Consider the following 24,157-nt stretch of genomic DNA (forward strand, 5'->3'; position numbering starts at 1 on the left):
TTTCTTTATTGCTATCTGTAATTGTCTTTCAATGGTAGCCATGTTGGATGATTGACAGGAAATAGCAAGATCGTCTGCATACATTAGCATTAGCATTAGTAGAGGCATTTGATGCAAGAAAGCAAGCTTATGCAGCATCAGCCAAAAAAAAAAAAAAAAAAAAACCCACTTCCACTTCACCCCTCTGTTCGTTCAAAATACCTGTCCAACTGAGCCTTAAACTTATTTAGGCTATCAACCTCCACCACAAGGGATGGAAGTCTGTTCCACCAACCAACCACCCGCTGGCTAAAGGCAAATTTCTGCACGTCTATCCTACATCTGTCTTTCCTCAATTTGAATTTATGCCCTCTCAGGTGATTTTTCTGAGCTAGAGGAAGAATCCCATCAGCATTGAGCATGCTTAAACCATTCAAGGCTTTATACACCTCTATCAAATCACCTCGCTGGTGCCTAGTCTCCAGACACTGTAATTTGCAAAACTTAAGCCTTTCTTCGTAAGAGCACCCCTTTGTTCCATTCACTAATCTTGTTGCCCTTCTCTGTACTCGTTCCAGCAGCTCTACATCCTTCTTGAAATGAGGCCTCCAGACCTGTATACAGTACTCTAGGTGTGGCCTGACCATCGCCTTATACAATGGAATAATCACCTCCTTATCCCTGCTGGAAAAATTCCTGTATATCATTGACAATACTCCATGAGCTACACTTGCAGCCCGTCTGCACTGCTCAGAGAACTTCATATCTGCCTGCACAACCACCCCCAAGTCCCTTTCATTCTCTACCACTGTCAGTGTAGTACCACAGAGTTGATACGTTGCTCTGGGGTTGCTGTTTCCCATGTGTAGTACTTTACATTTGTCAATGTTAAACTTCATTTTCCACCTCTCAGCCCATCTGCTCAACCTTTCCAGATCCTGTTGCAGCAGCATAGTGTCAGTAGTGTCCTTGGCAACCCTGCCAACCTTTGTATCGTCTGCAAACTTGGACATTAAGCCCGATATACCATCATCAATATCATTTATAAATACAGAAAACAATAATGGACCCAACACTGAGCCCTGAGGGACTCCACTAATAACATCAGTCCAAGATGAGCAGTGTCCATTGATTACCACTCTCTGTCTTCTCCCCCTCAACCACCCCTTTATCCATAGCAGCAATTTGCCTCCAATGTCACACTGCTCCAATTTGTGTAGCAGTCTTCCATGTGCAACAGTATCAAAAGCCTTTCTAAGATCCAAGTATATAATATCAAAGTTATTCCCTGCATCCAGTTCTTTTGTGACTGCATCACAGTATCCAATCAAGTTGGTCAGGCAAGACTTCCCCTTAACAAAACCATGCTGTGTCTTAGCTATAACTGAAGTCTTGTCTAAATGATCCTGCAGTGCTTCTTTAACCAGTGCCTCCATTAATTTTCCTGGAACAGAAGTTAAGCTCACAGGTCTATAATTCAAAGTTATTCCCTGCATCCAGTTCTTTTGTGACTGCATCACAGTATCCAATCAAGTTGGTCAGGCAAGACTTCCCCTTAACAAAACCATGCTGTGTCTTAGCTATAACTGAAGTCTTGTCTAAATGATCCTGCAGTGCTTCTTTAACCAGTGCCTCCATTAATTTTCCTGGAACAGAAGTTAAGCTCACAGGTCTATAATTACTTGTGTCAGCCTTTGATCCTCCTTTGTGAATTGGGGTCACATTTGCACATTTCCAGTCTATGGGTACCTCCCCTGAGTCCAAGGAAGCTCTCATAATTATGGCTAAGGGTTTGCTTACTTCCTTTGCTGCCTCCGTTAATATAACTGGATAGATCCCATCCACCCCAGGTGCCTTTCTTGTGTTTATCTTCAACAGTTTCTCCTCCACTTTACTCCCAGTTATTTCAAGATTCTGTAGCTTACTGCTAGAGTTGAATACACCTCTGGCATTCCCCTCGCTGAATAACTCCTCATGTGTGAATGTCGATGCAAAATATTCATTTAGTTTGTTAGCTACCTGAGCAGGATCATCAACACTTGACCCATCAATATCAAGTGGACCAATCTGATTCATCCCCTTCCTTCTAGAGTTTACATAAGTAAAGAACTCTTTGCTGTTTTTCTTTGCATCCCTTGCCAAGGATTTCTCGTAATCTGCCTTCGCCTGCCTAACCTCCTTTGTAACTTGGTTGCATATCAACTTGTATCTATCATAGGCTTCTGTGTCATGTGTTAATTTGTATGTATCCCATGCATTTTTCTTCTCTGCCATATGCCTCATTAGTTCATCTGACATCCATTTTGGCCTAAACCTTGAACGATATTTCTTAGTTGGTATGTAAAGCCTAGTAGCTTCCAAGATAAGTTCTTTGAATGCTTCCGATTTTGAATTTGCTGTTGGTAACATCATCAGTTGGTCCCACTGTATAGAATTTAAATACTGTCTCAGTCCATCGTAGTCGCCTTTACGGAAGCAATAACCCTTCCCTTTACCCCTAATGGTAGTTACCTCTTTGAGTAAATCCCACTTCAGCACACTGTGATCACTGCCACCTAGTGGTTCATTTATCTGCAGATTCTTAATGCATGAAGAATCACTGCTGATAATCAAATCAAGAGTATTACTCCCTCTAGTTGCCTCCCGAACATGCTGATGTAGAAAACAATCATCCAATAAATCCACAAAAGCCCTGCTAGTATGTGAGTAACCAGCCCCCAAATTCCAGTCAATATCTGGGAAATTAAAATCTCACATTATAAGACACTCTGATTTACTGGCCCACTCTATTTCCCTGTACAGTTCCTTATTATACTCATCAGAGTCATTAGGCCTATAGCACACTCCTACTCTCAATTTTGAACTCCCAATGTTTATGTCACACCAAAGTGACTCAACACTGCACTGTCCAGCGATGTCGACTGGCTTCACTTCCTTGGTTTATATGTGTTTCTTAACTAATATCATAACCCCTCCTCCCTTCCTATCCTGTCTATCCTTTCTGTAGACGTTGTACTCCCCAAATTGCAGTTCTGCATCCCTTATATCTGTGTGACACCACGTCTCTGATATCCCAAGAATATCTGCCTTCGATGTTTTGAGCAATACCTCATATTCATCAAATTTATTTACTAAACTCCTAGCATCGGTGTACACGCAAGTATACCTGCACCTGTTTCTATTCTTAGCTACCCTAACACAACCCATGTGTTTACTTGTACCGCAATGGCTCCCAGCAGTCTCTGAAATATCATGCATCTTGTTTTTCAGGCTTCTGCTCATTCTAATAGAAGCAGTGCAAGAATCTCTTTCACCTCTGCCAGTGGCTACTGTCAATCTATTGGTCTTTGTCTCCCCCCAAGCTAGCAGTTTTCCGACCCACCTAACACTGCCTCGATAGCATCAGCAAATATTCTTGCACCCTTTCTATTTAAGTGTATTCCATCCCTGTAGAAGCAATCTCTCCTGTTAACAAGTACAGTCCAGGCTGAAAAAAATTCTACCCCTTGAGCCTTGCACAATCTTTCCAGGGCCGAATTCATCGACAAGGCTCTCATCATATACTCCTTCCTATCGTGTCTGGGCAGAATTGCAGACACTTTCAAATTCAACCCTAATTCTTGGCTTTTGTTCAACAGTGACCTGTACTTGTTAAGTAATTCTGCCGGTCTCCTACTCTTAATATTATTAGTGCCAACGTGTACAACTATATCACTTTTTGTGCCCTTAAAAGATGATATTTGCTCTACAACGTCATCAACCTTTGCCCCTGGCAGACATACCCTGGTCCTGTTCCACCTATCCCAAAATGGGATAGGTGGAACAGGACCAGGGTATGTATATGCTGATGCATATACTAAAGCTCCATAGTCTAATCGTGACCGGATTAGAGAACAATATAAATTCAGCAATGACTGTCTGTCAGCACCCCAAGATGTTGAGGATACTGCACGAAGGATGTTTAGTTTCTGGAGGCACGTAGTTCGTAGATAGGTTACATGTTTACGAAAATTTAATTTGGTGTCTAAGTTCAGACCCAATAATCTTATGGAATCTGTCATTGGTATTTCTCTGCCTTTCAGTTTTAATACAGGTTCCGGTTGAAGCGATCGTAATTTACAGAAGTGTATTGCTGCTGTTTTCCCCTCGGTTAATTGATAGCCGTTGCTTTCTGTCCAAGTTTCAATTTTCTTTATTGCTATCTGTAATTGTCTTTCAATGGTAGCCATGTTGGATGATTGACAGGAAATAGCAAGATCGTCTGCATACATATAAACTTCTACTATGGCTGGGATGTCTCTTATAATGCTACGGGTACGTAATGCAAAGAGTGTGGCACTTAAAATCGATCCCTGAGGTACTCCTTCTTCTTGTGTGTGAATTTTGGACAGCTCATTCTGGAATCTTACTTGAAAGGTCCTGAGGTGAAGAAAATTCTCAATGAATCTTGGCAGGTTACCTCACAGTCCAAGTTTGTATAAGTCTTGGAGGATTCCATATCTCCAGGTTGTATCAAATGCTTTGGTAATATCGAAAGTTATCATTATCATTACCATGTGCTGTTTTTTAAGAAAAGCATTTCGAATGTGAGCTTCAACCTTGATGTGGACATCGGTTGTACTTCGTTATGGCGGAAACCAAATTGATGGCATGATATAGCATCTTGATCTTCAACAATCCAGACAAGTCTCTTGTGAACCATCTTTTCTATTATCTTTCCTAAACAGCTGGTCAAAGATATAGGACGATAACTATTGGGGGAGGAAGCATCTTTACCGGGTTTCGATATGGCTACCACAACTGACTGATGCCATGTATCAGGGTAAACATTCTCCTCAAAGATTCTATTGTAAAATTTCAGTAGTATAGATTTTGAGTTTGAGTTTAGGTGGCGAAGCATTATGCAGAAAATGCCATCTGGTCCAGCAGAAATTTCTAGAATTCTGGAGGGCTTGGTTGAGTTCATTCATAGTGAATGGAAGGTTATAAGAATAAGATTGTTTTGTTACAAAGTTAATTTTATATTTTTCCACGGACATTTTTTTGAGTCTAAATGAGTCTTCATAAGATTGAGATGATGAAGTGACTGCAAATGTTTCTGCTAAAGCCTCTGAAATATCACTTGGAGAAGAAATATCTATTCCTTTCCAGGACAGGATTGGGGCTTTGGTTTATTGACACTTTCCACTGAGAATGCGGATCTTTCTCCAAATTATTCTGGGGTCTGTGTTTCTGCAGATGCTAGAACTGAATCGAATCCACGCATCCTGTTTAGCTTTTCTACAAATGCGGCGTGCTTCAGCTTTTAGCCGTTTATAGTTTATGAGGTTCTCCATTGTAGCATCTCGGCGAAAATTGTTCCAAGCTTTGTTTTGTTTCCTTTTGGCAAGATAGCAATCCCTTGTCCACCAACTATTATACCTTTGTTTTGTAAGGTTAACTTTTGGTATTGCGCTGACAGCAGCTCCAAGTAGTTCTTCTACTATATGTCTAGTGGCATTATTAATAGGTGCAGTAAGAATCAGATGGTTATCAAATTGCACTGTTTTCAAAAACTTCTCCCAGTTAGCTCGGTGAAAATTCCACGTAATTCTTTGGTTAGATGTATAGTTTGTATCCGTCTGTATTTTGCAAATTATAGGAAAGTGATCACTGTTGTGAAGGTCAGTCAATACTGTCCAATCAAAGCTAGGATAAATGGACGAGGAACATATGGAAAGATCAAGCAGAGCTAGAACCCGTAGGCAAGTGGATATAAGTATGCACACCGGTATTCAGTAGTGTTAAGTGATGGTTATCACGTACAGTTTCGATCATCCTCCCTCTACGATCTATGATCGGAGAACCCCACAAAGGATGATGAGCATTTAGATCACCTAGAAAGCACACAGGTTGGGGCAGTTGATTAATTAAGTTGTCAAGTTCTGCAATGGAACATGAAACGTTTTGTGGAATATAAATGGAGATAAGAGTGAGATTAATTCCAAGAACAATACGAACGGCTATTGCTTCTAGATTAGTGAAAAGCTGAACGGGTTTCGATGGTACGTTACTACGAACTAATATTGCTACTCCTCCCCTTGCTGGAGACTCAGAACATCTGTCACGTCTATATAGCGTATACCGTGAGAAGTATGGGGTATAATTTGGTGATAAATAAGTTTCCTGTAGACAAATACATGCAGGATCATGCTGGTGCATTAAGTATTTTAATTCGTCAAGATTGCTTCTTAGTCCTCTACAATTCCATTGAATAATTTTCTGCATTACTTGGGTTTAGGTTAGGTGGATTGGTCTGATCGTTTGTTTTTCCCTCGATCCTGTTTATATTTCTCTCGTTTTGAAAAGACTGGTTGAGTAATATCCATCTCATCATCAGCATGAAGCATGAGAACAGGATCTTCATTATTTAACTTCTCATCGATTTCCATAGTTCGTTCAGTTGGTTTATTTTGTGCACGATGAGAATTTTTCTCCTTCAATAATGTGCCTGAGTTGGGAACGTCTTGTTGTGGCTTGGATGGCTTTGTATTAGTAACATTTGATGGACTCTTTGTCTTTGTTGCTGTCAGTGTCTCATCATCTGCAAGGATGGATCTAGCCCATTGAATAAGAGATAATTTAGGAGGAATAATAATATAAGTCTGTGTAGAAAATTCTTTAGTGTTTTTGACTGCATTGGAATATGTTTTGGCAGGCATCACATTTAATATCTGTTTACGTGCCTCTTGGTAAGATACATTTTTCTCTACCTTGTACTTCATTATTTTCTTTCCCATTTTCCATAATTCGCAAGTTCTAGAATATGCGGGGTGAGTACCCTGGCAATTGGGACACTTTGGTGTTGCTGCTGTACATTCAGTTTGGGAATGGTCTGATGAGCCACACAGGAGACAGATTGTGTTACCTTGGCATGCTGTTTGAGAATGACCATACTTCTGGCATTTAAAGCATCTAAGTGGATTTGGTATATAAGGTCGTATCTTACAGGAAAGATCGCCAGCTTTTACTGATTCTGGGAGATTCGGACTGCTGAAGGTAAGGATAACATTTCTTGTGGGTGTAAGGACACCATCTTGTTTGGTCATAATTCTCTTAGCACCGACAACACGTTGTGCTTTAAGTTCTTCGGCAATTTCTTCCTCAGAAACATTAAGGAGGTCCCATTCCGAGATGACTCCCTTTGAAGTGTTTAAAGTTCTGTGCGGGGTAACTGAAATGGGAAGGCCTCCGAAGGTCGTTTGCTTCAGGAGTTGTCTAGAATGACTGGGATTGGAAGTCTCTATAAGAAGGTCTCCTGAGCGAAGGCGTTTGACAATTATGGGAGTACCTGCTACAGCCTCTATGCTTTTCTGCACAAGAAATGGCGATAAGCTACTAAGAGGTTTCGTTGATAACGAGTGTACAATTAAAAAAGCAGGTAGGTCATGTGAAGAATCATCTTTTTTGATTCTTTTTGCTTGAGATGACTCAAGTTCATGCGAGCACGTAGGCTCTACAGTCGGTGATATTAATGGATCCATGTTTGCTCCTTTTCGCCCTGAGTATTGGATTAATACTCAGACTACCAGCCCCGCCACGTGGAGGCAGGAGCGGTGCCACCAGTGACCAAGCGATAAGAGATTAGTGGTTAGTCTGTTAGAGAAATTGGTTATATATATATATAAATATAAAAGAAAGGGTCTTTCCTTCCTTGATATGAAGCTTAGTTCTTTATTTAGAAAAAGCCAAAATTAAATAATTTTATAAATAAAGAGGGTTTTAACAATCTCTACAATCTGTCGCTTAGAGAAAAAAACGCTTTCAAATCACTTTGGAAATATCGCTATGATCACTCGCTTGGCACTCGGGGCCACCTGAAGAGGGATAAATTTAAATTGAGGAAAGACAGTTGTAGAAGTTGATGGCTTAAATAAATTCAAGGAAGAAATGGACAAACTTTTGGAGAAAATGGATGGGTGAAATGGGAAGTGTTTTTTTTTTTTTTTTTTGGCTGATGCTGCATAAGCTTGCTTTCTTGTATTACATGCCTCTACTAATGCTAATTCAGAGTAAGGTGTTGTAAGTAGAATTTGAACTTTATGAAAAGGATCCTGAAATTTTCATGCCGAGAATTGTTATGGGAGATGAAACTTGGGTTCATCACTGGGATCCTGAGACAAACAAGAATGAATGCAATGGAAGCACCGGGGTTCACACACCACCAAAAAAATTTCAGACACAACCTTCAGCTGGCAAGATTATGGCCACCATTTTTTGGGATGCTGAGGGAATTTTATACATTCACTACTTGGAACACAAGCAGACAGTCACTGGGGAGTCACACGCATCCCTGTTGTACAACCTAAGGGATGTCGTAAAGGAAAAATCCCATGGAAAAACAGGAAAACACACTAGTGGTCACACACACATTGTTGTTGCTGCTTTGAGAGACTGATTTACAGAACTTACTAATCCACCTTACAGACCAGATCTGGACTCCAATGACTGTTTTGTGTTTCGGTGATAATGAACTGAAGTCTGCTGTTTCTGCGTTTCTTGATGGATAGGACAAAGAATTTTATTTGTCTGGTATTTCCTCATTGCCAACAAAATGGAACAAGTGTATTGAAGTTCAGAGAAGTTACATTGAAAAATGAACTGCTACCAAAATATTAACACTAGAGAAAATCCAATGACACCATCAGGTTTGGCACACAAAATACGAAAACATAAAATTAAATAAAAACTTTTTTTTTTTTTTTGGTTACACAGGGTAACAGATTTATTATTTTTGATAGACTAATTATATATATACAGTGTGCGTGTGCATTAAAACTTCAGCTTTCCTTTGTTGAATTTAAGTAAAAAAAATTTTAAATACATCCTTTTGAATGATTTTTTTAAAAAAATATATACACATGATATTTTTAACTATTATAAATGGACTTACTTCTACAGGAATTCATCCATGCACCATACAGTTTCTCATCAGGTTTACAGTAGGGATCAAGATAAAAATATGCCACACAGTTATCTAAGGAAGGCAAATGTTTAAATAATACAAACTATTTATTTACTTAAAACTTGGTGGTGAATTTTATATCTTAAAACTAAATTTCATTTTTTGTATGCTATTGTGGAATTAACCTGTATGGGACTTTTACTAAACTAAGCACATTTTCAATTTAGTTCTATAATACTGTGTAGTATTTAAATTTTGTCTCAAATTAAGTTTGAAAAATCTAGTGTTCTCATTTTGTGGCTAAATCATACTACAGTAATTGTTTTACAAACTTTCAATCTTATGAACAAGGATTTTTGAAACCCCAAATTTGAATTGAAAAATTCAAAGCGAACCACAAGCTCTTTTGTTTCAAAAATTGCATGTAACCTACAAGAATAATATTGTGAATTTAAAGTGTATATATATATATATATATAGTTTTTTTCAGTGCATGAGCATTTAAAATAAATACTCACGCACTGTTAACTCATAGATGGTAGGAGTACTATAGGTTCTAATCCATTCGTGTTTGGGGTTTCACAAAAAACATACAACATACACATAAGAATACAATATTTTTTATTTACATTAGGTAATTACTATGATGATATTTTCTTTTATCTTATTATTAATGTAATATGCTTAAAAAAATTCTTTTCCTGATATCTATTGAAAAGATACATTACACTATTATTACCACCAGAAAATTTTCCAAAATATTTTTAAAATAAACAAATAATAAATGAATAAATAAATAAATATGGTACAAACTTCAAGATATGGTACAAACTTTCTGAGCCAGATCAATGCAATATTTTGAAATTTAAGTTTATCAACAATTGTATCACTTTGTCTATCACTGCATAATACGATGCACTTTGTTTTTACTGCAATATGCATATTCTATGGTTTACATAAAGCACAATGTATGCATTAAATAATCATTGTATTACACTGTACTGAAAAAAAAAAATTTGAGATCCATCCTCCCATTATATCACTTTATAGATAGGAAAATGGTTCGGATTTACAACTTTGAGGACCACAGGGTTTATAAAACAGGAGATTACTTAACGAAAACAGTATTGCTAATTTAAAATACGGCATTACAAGTTGATTTTAATTCGACACAGAAAAAATTTGCTGGTGATATTTTTCAGTCATATCTTGATTTCAGAGACCAGAGGAACAGATTTTTATGAGCCTTGACCCCATGGTCAACTCCCCTTCTTTTTTCCTCTTTTATTGTACACCGTTTGGGTGGGATAATGAACAATATAAAGCGAAACCAAAATTATCAGTTCAAAAAATAAAAACATTTCATATTAATACATATAAATGTTTGACAGTTAATAAAGTCACTTTAAAATGAAACACACAAGACAGTTTTATAATAAACAAATCAGGTAAAAAAATTTCTTCAATAAAATAATTTTGACCTTTATGACTTTATTCCTTTTAAACTAAACACTCCTAAACCTAACTTTCTTAATACAGCCACTTCTCCCAGCTTACGTAATACTCAACTTACGGAAATTCGACTTTATGTAAGTTTTTGCTGGCTGGTGCAAACTTAAAAAAATTGTGGAAACGTATTTTGCATTCCGTAGGAATAAATGGAGGTATCATGAAACTATTGTAATGTGAACCCCAATAACATAGGTTTTTTTTTGGTAATTCATTCCAAGACCTTGGAAGTTGAAATTTTCGCTATATAACTAAGCTATTTATCTCTCTAAAAAGTCATTTTTATAATGGAAATTGCACTACACTTTCATCGTTATCATATGTTCCATTATAAGAATCAATTTTGAACACCTTTGTGATTTTTTCTATTGGAGACATAGACACATATCTGGCGGTCACTACCACAAAACAATTTGCACTTTCCAGTTGGGCTTTTCTGTTAGTGCAATCTATTATAAACGGGTAGTAAACTTGATCTTATTGCATTTGCAATAATACCAATAACTGGAATTCTGTGGGTTTTTACGTTATGGTGAAATGAATTCCCTTTCATTCTATTTTGAAATGAATTCTCTTTCATACTATTCTCTTTGTGAAATGAATTCTCTTTCATACTATTTGAAATAGTATTCCCTTTCAGGAATACTAAATAAATTTTCAGAATCTTCTCTTCATTCCTATTTACTTATTAAGATGGTGAAGAGAAAGGGACCAAAGGAAAGTGCAAGTGCTGGTAGTGCTAGGAAACGAAACAAAATTGATTTAGAAATGAAGATGATTAATTAAGAATTATGAAGCAGGACAGTTTGTCATCTAATTGCACTGAATTAGGTCTCGCTGCTTCAACAGTAATACTATTTTAAGGTACAGTGTGTGTATAAAATAACATGTTTAAGGATTAACGCATTTAAGATCAACAGTGATTACAAAATAGTGTTCAGATGTTATATTGAAGATGGAAAAGCTATTAATAATATGGATGGAAAATCAGATTCAGAAGCAAGTGTCCCTGAGTCCAATGGCCATTCAAAAAAGGCAAGAAGTATTTATAAAGATATTAAAGATAAGTATGGCGATCTCCAAGCCAAGTTCGTGGAAAACAACAGGTGGTTTAATAGATTCAAGCATCGCTCTGGTTTCCAAAACATTAAAGTATGCAGTTAAGTCGCCAGTGCCAATTCTGCAGTTGCAGAGAAATTTTGTGATGTATTGGAAAAAAACCCTTTCTAAATCTCCGCAGCCCTCAACTTCCACAGCCGCGTGCTTATCAGCTGGAGAGTTAATTCTGGCAATGATGCTGGAAAGGTAAAACTTGCTGACGTTATGCCTGTCTCCTCTCTCTTTTTGAAATTTTTGTAATCTTGTTACACTTTTGTAATTTTTGCACGAGATAAAAAAAATTGAATAAATAATTCTATTTACATGTTTGTCGAACATTTCTTTTTTGCTTCAATCAAATTTGCAAGTGCTGCATAAGCATTTAGGGAAATTCTGACTTATGTAAAATTCAGACTTACATCGAGTTCCGCAGAATGCAACCCTTATGTAAGTCGGGGAATGGCTGTATTGAAGAAAGGAGTTACCAATTGGAGTTACAAACATTAAATAAAGTCATAAATAACCCCCTCCCTTTTATTAACTTGTTTGTAGACTAGTTTATTACTGGAAGCTGGCTTCTGCGCACTCTGATAATTTATAATCATCCCATGAATATTAAAAATTTAGTGGCTTTTATGATAACTTCCCTGAACACTTCCCATTTGGCATTTACATCTGTTAGCAGCAGTGGGTCCTACTGAAAAGGGTTTAAAAGTCTAAGCCTGTTATACCCACTTTGTAAAAGCAAAATTCCTTTCTTTTACCCTTGATCATAGTTATATCTTTAAATACAATGCATTATGATCCCAAAAACTGGCTTCTCAGCCTGAAATTCTTAATTTAAGTAGTTACCAGAAGAAAGCATTGTTGCTCTCATCTGATGACTCTTTCTGTTTTCTCTTGTTCCCTTTCTAATATGGTAAAGTGGTATACAAAGCAGTCAATTCAGAAATTTTGTCTATTGAGTGAGTCAGCAATCCACACGTTCCAACTGATACCGAGAAAGTTAAATAGCCTATGATAGGACATTCTGATTTATTAGCACACTCACTTTGTAAATTTGTTCATTATACTCATCTCTATCATATAACATATGCCTACTCTTATTTTTGTTTTCGAGATGTTTATATAACATCATACTGACTGAACATTACACTGGCAATCCAAGTCAATTGGGCATACTGTTTTAGATTCTGTGCATCTTAAACAAAAGCATCCTTCCTGTCCTGACTGCCCAAGGAACAGAAACATTTGATCTACTGTGGTGGAAGAGTATTCTTATTAGCCTCAGGAAACTTAACTGCATTGAAGACTACAAATTTTTAAACACTACAACGGTGTAAATTAAGACCACCATACACCACAGACTGGGGAGGAAAGCTAGCTACCAGAAGGTATCTACAGGAAGCTTTTCCAGTGTCATTATTATGGAATATGTCCCTGAATGGTTAGTTGTAACAGGGATACTGATAATAATCCATGGTTATATATGCAGATAACTTAATGTGCCCTCGTGACAAGGCGCTTCCGTAGCCAGGTAGGCAGGAGCAGCAGTGCATAGCACACGCTTTTTGTTTAGACCGGGGTTTGAGCCCATGACCACCAAATACAGAGGATGCGGAAAGGTCAGGGAATGACCACCTCATATCCCTGGAGCAATATGGCCTTAGTTACTAATGCTCCTAAAAACCAAATAACAACAACAACAACCACCTTGTGACAAACGTTTGCTGTGAGTTTAAAGAAATGAATCAGCTTTCAAATTGGTATCCTCTGTGCAAATTTACTGTCTCGGACACAAAAACTAAAATAATGTTAATAAATCATCACTGAGCATCACCTATAATTAAATGACAAACCAAAACAACCATGAAAACTCATGATTGTCATTATATATATAACTAGGCTTCATCTATGATCATACATTAACTTGATAATGACAATGTGTGTATTACATTGCTGACAAAATTAAAAAGTTTACATCCATGCTAGTAAGAATTAGAGGTCTAAAATCTTACCTTTTTCATCATAAATCTTATAAAATTTAACATCTTCATCCCAGACATCTGTTTCACCAGTTGCGTCCTATAATACCAATAAGTTAATTTATTATCTCATTAAGATAATAAATACTTACAAATTTTTATGTTTGGACCTATTGGGTTAAAAAAATTGGTCACACTGAAAATTAATTGGCCTGTTCTTTCAAATATTAAGACTATTGTTATAATTTCCTAATTTTACTCAAGGATTTTTGCCTTCTGATAGGAAACCATCACTGCAGCACCTACCAACCCAGTAACAATTTACCTCCCAAAATGAGAATACATTTAAGATCTGAAAAGAAAAATCTTTAAGCAAGGAAACTATCTATAAGTGAATTACTTAGAAAAGTTGTATAGAGTGAACTTATATAATTTAGAACATTACTCAGTAGGCACTGAATTACCACTGAGAAAAAGTAGAAATCCTCGAAATGATCATCTGGCTTGATATATTTAGATCTTCTGATCATCTCTATCAAATACCAAAGCATAATGGAGGGTCACAAGGTAGAATCCTCTTGATTTTAAACCCTTCTGGCTCCAAAAGGGTTTTGAAGTGATAAAATAATTTGAATATAGTGCAACTAGGAAATTAAGAACTTTTTCAGTATACTAATTGTTTGTCATCATGTTTATAAAGATTACTGGTGAACTAGAAAATAAAAACACTATCCAATTCAGATGTTTTGGTATGAAGGAATGGCCTCCAATTTGCGTTTAAGAAGTAATAAGTCAATGCAAATATGTACATGCTATAGTAATGAAAATATCAGAAATAAGTAATCAGACTGGATTAATTCTCAAATTTCAGAATGTGGTATTGTATTTTTTTGTTTTGTTATTTGGTTTTTAGGAGCATTAGCAACTAAGGCCATATTGCTCCAGGGATATGCGGTGGTCATTCCTAGCCCTTTCCACATCCTCCATATTTGGTGGTCACGGGCTCAAACCCCGGTCTAATCAAGAAGCGTGTGCTACGCACTACTGCTCCTACCCACCTGGCTACGGAGGTGCCTGGTATTGCATTGGTGTTAGTATTAGCAATGGCGATGCAAGAAAGCAAGCTTATATAGCATCAGCCAAAAAAAAAAAAAAGAATCCCACTTCACACATCCAGTCCTTCCTTGATTTATTTAGCATTAGCATTAGAAGAGGAATATGATGCAAGAAAGCAAGTGCTTATATAGCAAAAGCCAAAGGAAAAAAAAAAAAAAAAAAGCTTTCCCGTTTCACCAATCCATTCACTCCAAAAGTTTGTCTAGTTCAGCCTTGAACTTATTTAAGTTGTTGACCTCCACTAAAACAGATGGAAGCTTGTTCCAACATTCAACTACCTCCCCTGAGTCCAACGAAGCTCTCAAAATTATGGCTAAGGGTTTGCTTACTTCCTTTACTGCCTCCTTTAATATAACTGGATAGAGAACAAGTGGAGAAATACCATCGGGACCTGGAGCTTTCTTAGCATCAAGATTCATCAAAATCCTTCTGACATCCTTTTGGCGGAAGACCACAGGAGGCATTAAATGGAGTGAGTGAGTTAGGAATGGCGGGAGGTGTTTTACCAAGATCATTAATACATGAGTTAATACATTATGGTAGCGGCCTTTACCTGGATACGATTAGCAATAGGCTCTGGCAATTTATTAATTGTGCTCTCGATACCCATAGTTGTCTCAGTGATTGGAGGTTTAGGGGTAGCGAGGCGAACTTAGGTCCTAAAGCCAATACCCCCTCTTGCTCTTTAGTTAGTGGTTTGCCACTTAAATTCTGAATAAAATTAGAATTATTAACCCTATGCATAGTTGCCTGTTCTTCTAATAATGTATTGAATTTGCTAATATGCCTCAGCTTATATAAATGTGCAATCCTACCAATCTTATCTTGAACTAACCTCCTAACACATACTAAATGCAAAGGGATAATCTACTACTAATGTTACCTAAAGATACACCAATCAATCTCCTATTGCATCTCAAGTTGTCGTATAATTTTTGTATCCAAGTGTTCAAAACCTTCTTCTGGTACCACGCAATAATCCTCGTCATTCACACATCCTTGAATGGTGCTTTAATCCTGAATCCATGCAGAATATCTGTGTTTATGGCGATGATATTGTCAGTGTTTATGGCCATGCAGTTTTGCAACACATCTGGCAGTTTCAAAAGCACAGCATAGGAGAGATTAAGCGGCAGCAGCACTTAAGATTCGGATATTGTTGCAGGGAACTTGGACTTATTCCGCATGGATTCAGGATTAAAGCACCATTCAAGGATGTGCGGATGACAAGACGGCTATAAGACCGTCTGGGGGAACACATGCGAGCCATACAGACCGCAGAGTTTAATAAGTCCGCCATTGCTGAACATTATTTGGAAAAACAACACCAGGTCTCCCCAGTGAATGCTGTCATCCTTGACCAGGTGCATAGGTTCTGGGACCGCAAGTGGCTGGAGAGTTTGTGGATTGGCTCGTCTGAAAATAGTAGTATGAATAGGGACAGGGGTGTTTGGCTCCAACCCCTTATGGAGGCTGTGGTCCTTGCAAGAGACAAGCGCTTTGTGTTTCCACGCTCCCGAGCCACTTCCGGTTCTGGTTCACATGAAAGAAATATTGAGCATGCGCCTGGTCAGCCATGTAGTGCCGTGAACCTGTTACTTAAGGATGTGTTGCCTAAACATCATTGTTGTTGAGAAAGGAGGTGGATGCCCCCGAAAGCTACAATCATTGTTTTATTGCTTTTAATTATCTGTATTAATCTGTATTAATTTTATTGCATTTTAAAATATTTTATAAGTCAGTCTTTGTAAATATTATTTTCAATCATTGTTTTATTGCTTTTAACCTGTATCATATTTTATTTCATAAGTCAACTTTTGTAAATATTATTTTACAGTACCGTATCGTTTATTTTTCAGTATTAAACTATTTCAGTTAAATGGTTGGTGTACTTGTTTAAATTTGTGATGTGAATCATTCTCCCAACCTTAGAGGCCTTTTTGAAGATATATACAGTTTACTTCTTTATTAATATTTGCTGTCAATCCTTGCTCAATAGCTGAGTGATGATTACAGAGGAAGGATTTGACGTAATGATCTGGATCAAATTGAAGCTATGGTTTTCCATTTAGATGTATGGTCATCATAATTTGCAACGTGTTTAATTGTCATAATATTATTCATTACACTGAAAGCTCACTCAGCTTCAAAACTGCTAATCGCAATGGTTTCAAAGATATTTTCTGGCTTTCTTAATTGAAAAGGGAATTTCATTCGATTTTAAAGATAAACTGTCTTCGACAAAATCTAAAATTTCATTAATTTTTATTTCATATTTTATCAGAAAACTTAAATTTCTTATTCGGTTTTCACCATCTTGCCACTGAGAAGAAAGTTCTTTCACATTCCACAATTTCGGGTAGTATATGTTTAAAATTTCTTTCAATTGTATTGTTATTTTCTTTATTACATTTAAAATCACCCTGTTGCATTAATAACTTATCCTTTAAGGATAAAAAAAAATTTATTTAATAACTTGTCATGAGGTAATTTTTTTTTACTTTCGATTTTGATTCCTTCAAATTCTTTCCACTTCGACATGCTCTCAATTTTAGCTCCATAATTTCCTTCAAAATTTTTCAAATTAGCAATAGCATTGATAGTTCGAATAATTAATTTATATGCTTTTACCATTGTCATTCTGTAAAGCTTCTGAAAAGTAAGAGAGCTCCTGCAGGATGTTGATCATTAGTGCTAAATGGTTAAGAAATTTCAAATTTAAAAGTCGATTTAATAATCCGGAATATTTAACTTCTGATTCAAAATGTTTGCACAAAGCGGGATAATTCCTCCAACCTACAATTTTTTTTTTTTTTTTGGTAGTTGTTGGCGTATCAGCTTCTGTGGCTATAATGCACCTCTCAAGGTTTTTCCAGTACTTTGATCCAAGCCCGAGGCGGGATTCGAACCCGCGACCTTTAGGTTGCCAGGCAGGCATTTTACCCACCCAGCTAGCCCGGTCGGCACCAACCTACAATTGCTGTCCACAAGATACAAGCTGCTCATCGTGGCCCAAACACACAACTGATCTTTATAGTTTCCGCATCAAGTTATTTAGCAACCATCCTTAAATCGCACTGGTTTTTTTGTAGATTGGTGATAATTTTTTTTTTTTTTTTTATATTTTAGAACATTTTCTGCACAGTGAAAGACATGACAAATTTTCAAAATCTGCCAACATTTCATCTTCATAAAGTTTATATAATATCTTAGTTGCCTCAAACAGGCCCCCCCTCTACGTTGCTACTCTCACTAGTTCTTTGAATACAGTACAAAATGTCAGAATCACACAGATATTCAGCTACTGTGACCATGTAAACATAGACAGGAGAAATTTACTAGAAGGCATGGATCACTCACTTCTCTGAAAAACATATGCCTGTTTTTTGGAGTAAAGGGGAACCACAACATAGCTTGACCAGAGGCTATAATCAGTGTTGGAAATATTCTTAATCCTCTGACTAGCTATGGAAAGCATACTGACTAGCGCAACTTCTTGGTATGTGATTGCATAGGTTTTACGGACACCACTAACATTGTGAAACAGTAATTCCTTTCACCCTTAATTCACACTTTCTAATTACCTAAAGGCCAGAGGTGAGAACAATGCATACAAAGTTCTCTCCTAATCTGTTCGTTACATGGAAATTTATTCGTTCAACGGAAACTATTTTAAATGTAATTACCAAAGGGAATTCAAAAAAATTCTCTATGAAGAAGTTCATTAAACAAAGGTCCAACTGTAATTAAATCAAAAGTGAAGCAATTTTAAAATACATAACCAATCGATTGCATCATTAAAATGCTAAGAATAGGGGCCCGCTCACCCCACCATAGTTTCAGCTCTGGATACTCAATAACTGCATTCAGGATTTCATTTAAAATAAATGATCATCTCAACAATGGGCTCTCGCGAGCTCACTACAGCTCACCACTGCAGCTACCCAGTTAAATTAAAGGAGATAGCAAAGGAAGTAAGCAAACCCGTAGCCATAATTATAAGAGCATCCTTGAACTCAGGGGAGTACCCCACAGACTGGAGATGTACAAATGTATCCCCAATTCACAAAGAGGGATCTAAGGGTGACAAAAGTAATTACAGATAGGTTTAACTTCTATTCTGGAAAAAATAATGGAGCCACTGGTTAAAGAAGTATTGCAGGATCATCTAGAGAAGACTGCAATTATAGTTCAGACAAAGCATGAATTTCTTAAGGAGGTCTTGTCTAACCAATTTGACTGGAGACTATGATGCGGTCACAAAGGAACTAGATGCAAAAAATAATTTTGATATCATATACTTGGATTTCAGGAAAGCTTTTGGTACTGTTGCACTACTGTACAAATTGAAGCAGTATGGCATTAGGGGCAAGTTGCTGTTAGGGATAAAAGGATGGTTGAGTGGGAGAAGACAGAGTGGTAATCAATGGACACTACTCTTCATGGAATAATGTTATCAGTGGAATCCCCCAGGGTTCAGTGTTGGGCCCATTGTTGTTTTCTATATTTATTAATGATATTGATGAAGGTATATCAGGCTTAATGTCAAAGTTTGCAGACGATATGAAGGATAGATGGGTAGATTAGCAGATGGGTTGTTAATGACAGTATGCTACTTCAACAGGATTTAGAAAAGCTACACAGTGAAGAATGAAAGAGAGATATGAAGTTTTTAAGCAGTGCAGACAGGCAGACAGGCTGCCAGAGCAGGTCATTGGGTCTTGTCAATGATATACAGGAATTTTGCTAGCAGGGATAAGGTGGTGATTATCTCCTTGTAAAAGGCAGTGGCCTTGAGTACTGCATACAGGTCTGAAGGCCTCATTTTAGGAAGGATGTAGCAGCTGCTGGAATGAGTACAGAGAAGGGCAATGAGATTGGTGAGGGGAACAAAGGGTTATTCTTACGAAGAAAGGTTTCAGTCCTTCAAATTGCAGCATCTGGAATATAGGCAACTGTGAGGTGATCTGATTGAGGTGTATAAGGCCTTGAATGGTTTGAGCAAGCTGAATAATGATGGAATTCTTCCTCTTGCTCAGATTATGCACCTGTAAACTGCAGCCATTATCAATCCACTGCAGGATGGAAGCCTCCTCAACAATTCATGCTAAGGGAAATGGATCATAATCTGCCACGTTAGTCCAGTGCGGGTTGGCAGATCGACCGTATTCAGCAGTCAGGGGTTTGAACCCCGGTCTACTCAAACAGCATGTGCTACTGCACTCCCGCTCCCAACCACTTGGCTATGGAGGCCAGAGGGGACATAAATTCAAACTGAGGAAAGACAGTTGTAGAACAGATGTGCAGAAATTTGCCTTTAGCCAGCAGGCGATTGATTGATTGATTGATTGCTGAAATAAACTTTCATCTGTCATTGTGGAAGTTAATAGTTTAAATAAATTCAAGGAAGAATTGGACAACCTTTTGGAACAAATGGATGGGATGGAATGGGTTTTTTTTTTTTTTTTTGGGTAATGCTGTGTAAGCTTGCTTTCTTGTATCATATGCCTCTACTAATGCTAATATCTTTAATCTCATAAGTTCAATATAAATCTTCCCTTGTATATAAGCACTTTCCTAATTTTCCTATTAAGCTCCAGTGTTAAATTTGGTAATAGAGTTCTCGATTTACATCACAGACTATTTTCTGGTCTATTTTCATTTATATATTTCACACTTTTATTTTATGACATTCTTAATTTTCTGCAGATCATTAACAATATCAGCTTTAAAACATAATAGCTATATACTAAATGTTTTTGACTTTTTTGACATCCTGTAGTATCAGCTTAAATTGATGAAGAACAGCAGCCTGGTTCCAAGCACAAGATACCTGTGTTTTTAAATTTTCACCTATGAACATTTTTACACTATTGCAAAATCTCTGTGCTATTGTTTTCATTTGATTAGTGTTTATGAAAAAATTGCTAATAACTGTCTATGAAGACTCCACTTTTGTGATCAGCACCAATATTAGCAATTGAAGAAGTGCAGTAGTCAGCAGAAGAACAGAATGGTCTGCAAGTATTAAGTTACAGCATGGCAAACACAAAGTAATGTAAACAATCCCCCTGTTCCAAGAATTGCTTCCACACTCCACATAAAGCTAGGACTGGTCAAACAATTTGTTAAGGTGGAACTTCAAGGTGACACCTTCAAGCATATGCAATCTGTTTTTTTGAAAATTGATTTGTGATGCAAAAGTGAAAAGTGGTGTATTTATTAGGCCAGAAGTTAAGCATGTGTTGGCCTCACAAGAATGGAAGACAAAATAACTGATGCTGAGTGAAATGCTTGGCAACATTGCTGACAGTGTTGCCAGGCAAGAAAGCCATTCACTTGTAGTGAATGCTTTCTTTGTAACAGAGTGAAAATTACAAAGAACTAGTTAAGAAGTTTACCAAAAATTACAGAAATATGAGATGCAGAATGGAAGTCAAGTTACATTACTTGCACTCTCACTTGGATTTTTTTCAGACCAAATCTGGGCAACGTTATTCAAAAAAGCACAGTGACAGATTACACCAGCCATACATTAGTAGGAAGGGGGTACCAACAAGGTGTAATGAAACGGTAATGGCTGACTATATCTGGTTCTTCGTTCAGGATGATCACAATAACCACAAAAGATAAAATTGTTCAAATGTACATTTTTAAGGATTTTTTTTTTTTTTTTCATTTATTTACCTGAGTAGCATTTCCACTTTTTAATTTGTGATTTTTTTTAGATTGTTGTTTACTTGTAAACAACAATCTGCTGTGTAACAGATGCTAAATATCATTAATAAATCAATATAGTAATATCACATATTTCATTTTCTTTAATTTCTAGCAAAACACTGATGCTATGCAAAAACTATGGTCATATTTGGAATCAGCATAACTTTCATAAACAAAAAGAAAGAACCTTTTTGAAAATTTGTTACATGGTGTAAAAAAAAGTCTTTCGAGGGTGGAAGTAAAAAAAAAAAAAAAAAAAAGTAAAATACTGAGCTCTTACCTTGAATGATATGCCAAAGAGTTTATTGCACAAATTAAAAAGTCCTTCTAACACTGTTGGAAGAGGAAAATACTGCCTACATACATATTCATCTACACTAAAAAATAAAAATAAAGAAAATAACTCATTAATAAGGCAAATATATATAAATTAATTACTGACAACCAAACAAAGTATGAGCAATAACTCAGCACAGAGAAATTAAAGGGTGGTTTTCATCAACTAAAAACCTAATAATAACATATAAAATATGTGCTGCGATTTTAATAAAAGAATAAAATAGAATAAAAATGTAAAACAGCTTGATAAAACTATGCACAACCAGTCTGCTAAAGTTAGCAGACTTTGTAATTTTAATATGAGTCTAATTCTTTTTCTGTATACTCATAAAGCCAGACAGAGTCAAGATCAAAATGAGAGAGATGCTCAAACAAGAAATCAAATCTGTTTATGCTGAAAAGTTTAGACTAGCGAGTCAGAGCAGCAATGCTAGTCTAGGGTTGAATTTGCCCCTGAAGAAGGTCCCAAGGTATTGAGGAAAGGATATTTTGGCTGTTGGTACTACTAGCAAACAGTAAGAGGCATGAGTTCAATTTGTTTGTGAAGTTAATGCAGAGATAAAATAGGAAGTTTAAACTTAGCATTTAACCACCTGATTACAAAATATTTAACTGAAGAGCAGATTTAGCATGACAGACTGAAGGACAGATTTCAAGATGAAAGATTAGTGAGGCATAAAGGACGTGAGGCAGAACATAGATGGAAAAGTATTTCCATATGATGTTTCGATTATGAATGAGAAAAAGAACCACTTTTTAAACAAAAAAAACTGTTTGGATGTTAGATCAAAGCTTTATACAATGAACCAAGAAAGGAAGTAAACTTGAACTGATGCAAATGCCTAAATGAGGAACTGATAAATAAACCAAAGCATTAAATATAACAAAAGAAATCATCAATCAGTTAAGTCAGACATGATAGATTGAGAAGGCTGACATTACTGAAAGGTGCTGGTAAAAAAAATGTCATTAGCATAAGAAGTGAAGTTGGAATGACTTCAAAGAAAGAGTATGGTCAGGAGCAACAAAGCTGAGAGGGTTTTCCCTTGGACCAGGCTTAAGCTTATGTTTCAAAGGCACATTAAATATTTGATAGAGAAGACGAGAGTGCAATCATAAAGTAAGTGTTGAATAACAGCAGGGATACTAAGATGGAGCAGATTACATCAGAGGACCAACAACAACTGAATCAAAAACAGTATGGATATCAAGGAAGAAGCAGTGAAGTTTTTTCTTTTCTGCCATGTGGTTTCATAAATTTGGAAATGAATTGAAGAGATACTTTTCAACTGAATGTGCTGAGATACTACTGCATATTGATCCAAAAGCAAAAATTTGTCTGGAAAGTGGTTTGAAAGGGAATTTTGCTTAAAGGATTAAGTTAAAGGGGAGAAAATAGAATCAGGACTGAAGTCTTTTGGTAGGATATCTCCTGTGGATATCCTGTAGGATTTCCAGCCAGGAAGAAGGTGGGTTTTATTGTAGAAATTGCAAAGACATCTATACTATTACAGATAAGTTTGGGAGTTAATTAGCCCCTAAGTACAAGAATTAATTAGAAATTTTAGCCATGTAAGAATAAGAATCTGCAGGTAAAAGACCCACTGGGTGGCAGCAATCACTGTGTACTGATATGGAATTTAGTTAAAGACATAACTAGTGTCAAGGGTAAAGGAAAAGGCTTTTGCTTTCATAAGGGTGATTACAACAGTCTCACACAGTTTTAAAATCCTATGCAGTGAGACCAACTGATGATGTTTCTAAAGTAAATTCTAAATGGAAGCATTCAGAGAAGTAATCATAGGAGCTACTAGGCTTTTCATACTAACAAAGAAATACTGTTCAAGGCTTAGACCTAAATGGATGTCAGATGAACTATTCAGACCCGTAGCAGAGAAGAAAAATAGGTTGGATGCATGTAAATTATCAGGTGATACAAAAGCCTATGGTATATATAAATTAGTCTGTAATCAAATCACAAAGGAAGTCAGGCAAGCTAAGGCAGATTATGAGAAGTCTCTAGCAAAGAATGAAAAGAAAATCATAAAAGACTTCTATGCTTATAGTAACAGTAGAAGGAAAGGGTTGAATCACATTGGGCCACTTGATGTCAACAGGTTAACTGTTGATGACCCTGATCAGGTTGCTGACAAATTGAATAGGTATTTTGAATCTACATTTACACATGAGGAATTCTTTAGGGGAGGAGATGCCAGGAGTTCATTAAACTCTAACAGGGAGCTAATGACGTTGTGATAACTGAGAGGAAAGTGGAAAAGAAATTGTTGAGGCTGAAAACATAAAAATGGCACCTGGGGTGGATGGGATCCATTCAATCATATTAAGGGAGGCAGCAAAGGAGGTAAACAAACTCTTAGCAATAACTATGAGAACATTCTTGGATTCAAAGATGTTCTTATGGACTAGATATGTGTGAATGTATTTCTAATTCATAAAAGGGGGGATC

General features: G+C 36.7%; 1 protein-coding gene across 1 annotated transcript in view; it reads right to left on the reverse strand.

The window, feature by feature from the left end:
• LOC150083053 (uncharacterized) overlaps positions 1–24,157 on the reverse strand; it is a 261,326-nt gene that overhangs the window by 104,052 nt on the left and 133,117 nt on the right. The window contains exons 10-12 of the mRNA XM_090378376.1: positions 21,632–21,728; positions 13,549–13,615; positions 8,912–8,995 (exon numbers count right to left, since the gene is read on the reverse strand). Of these exons, the coding sequence (XP_090234502.1) occupies positions 8,912–8,995; positions 13,549–13,615; positions 21,632–21,728 (248 nt within the window). The remainder of the gene's footprint in view (positions 1–8,911; positions 8,996–13,548; positions 13,616–21,631; positions 21,729–24,157) is intronic.

Source organism: Mastigoproctus giganteus, chromosome 7 (genome assembly GCF_048544385.1).
Source record: "Mastigoproctus giganteus isolate SK-2022 chromosome 7, ASM4854438v1, whole genome shotgun sequence".
NCBI classification, from domain to species: Eukaryota; Metazoa; Arthropoda; class Arachnida; order Uropygi; family Thelyphonidae; genus Mastigoproctus; species Mastigoproctus giganteus.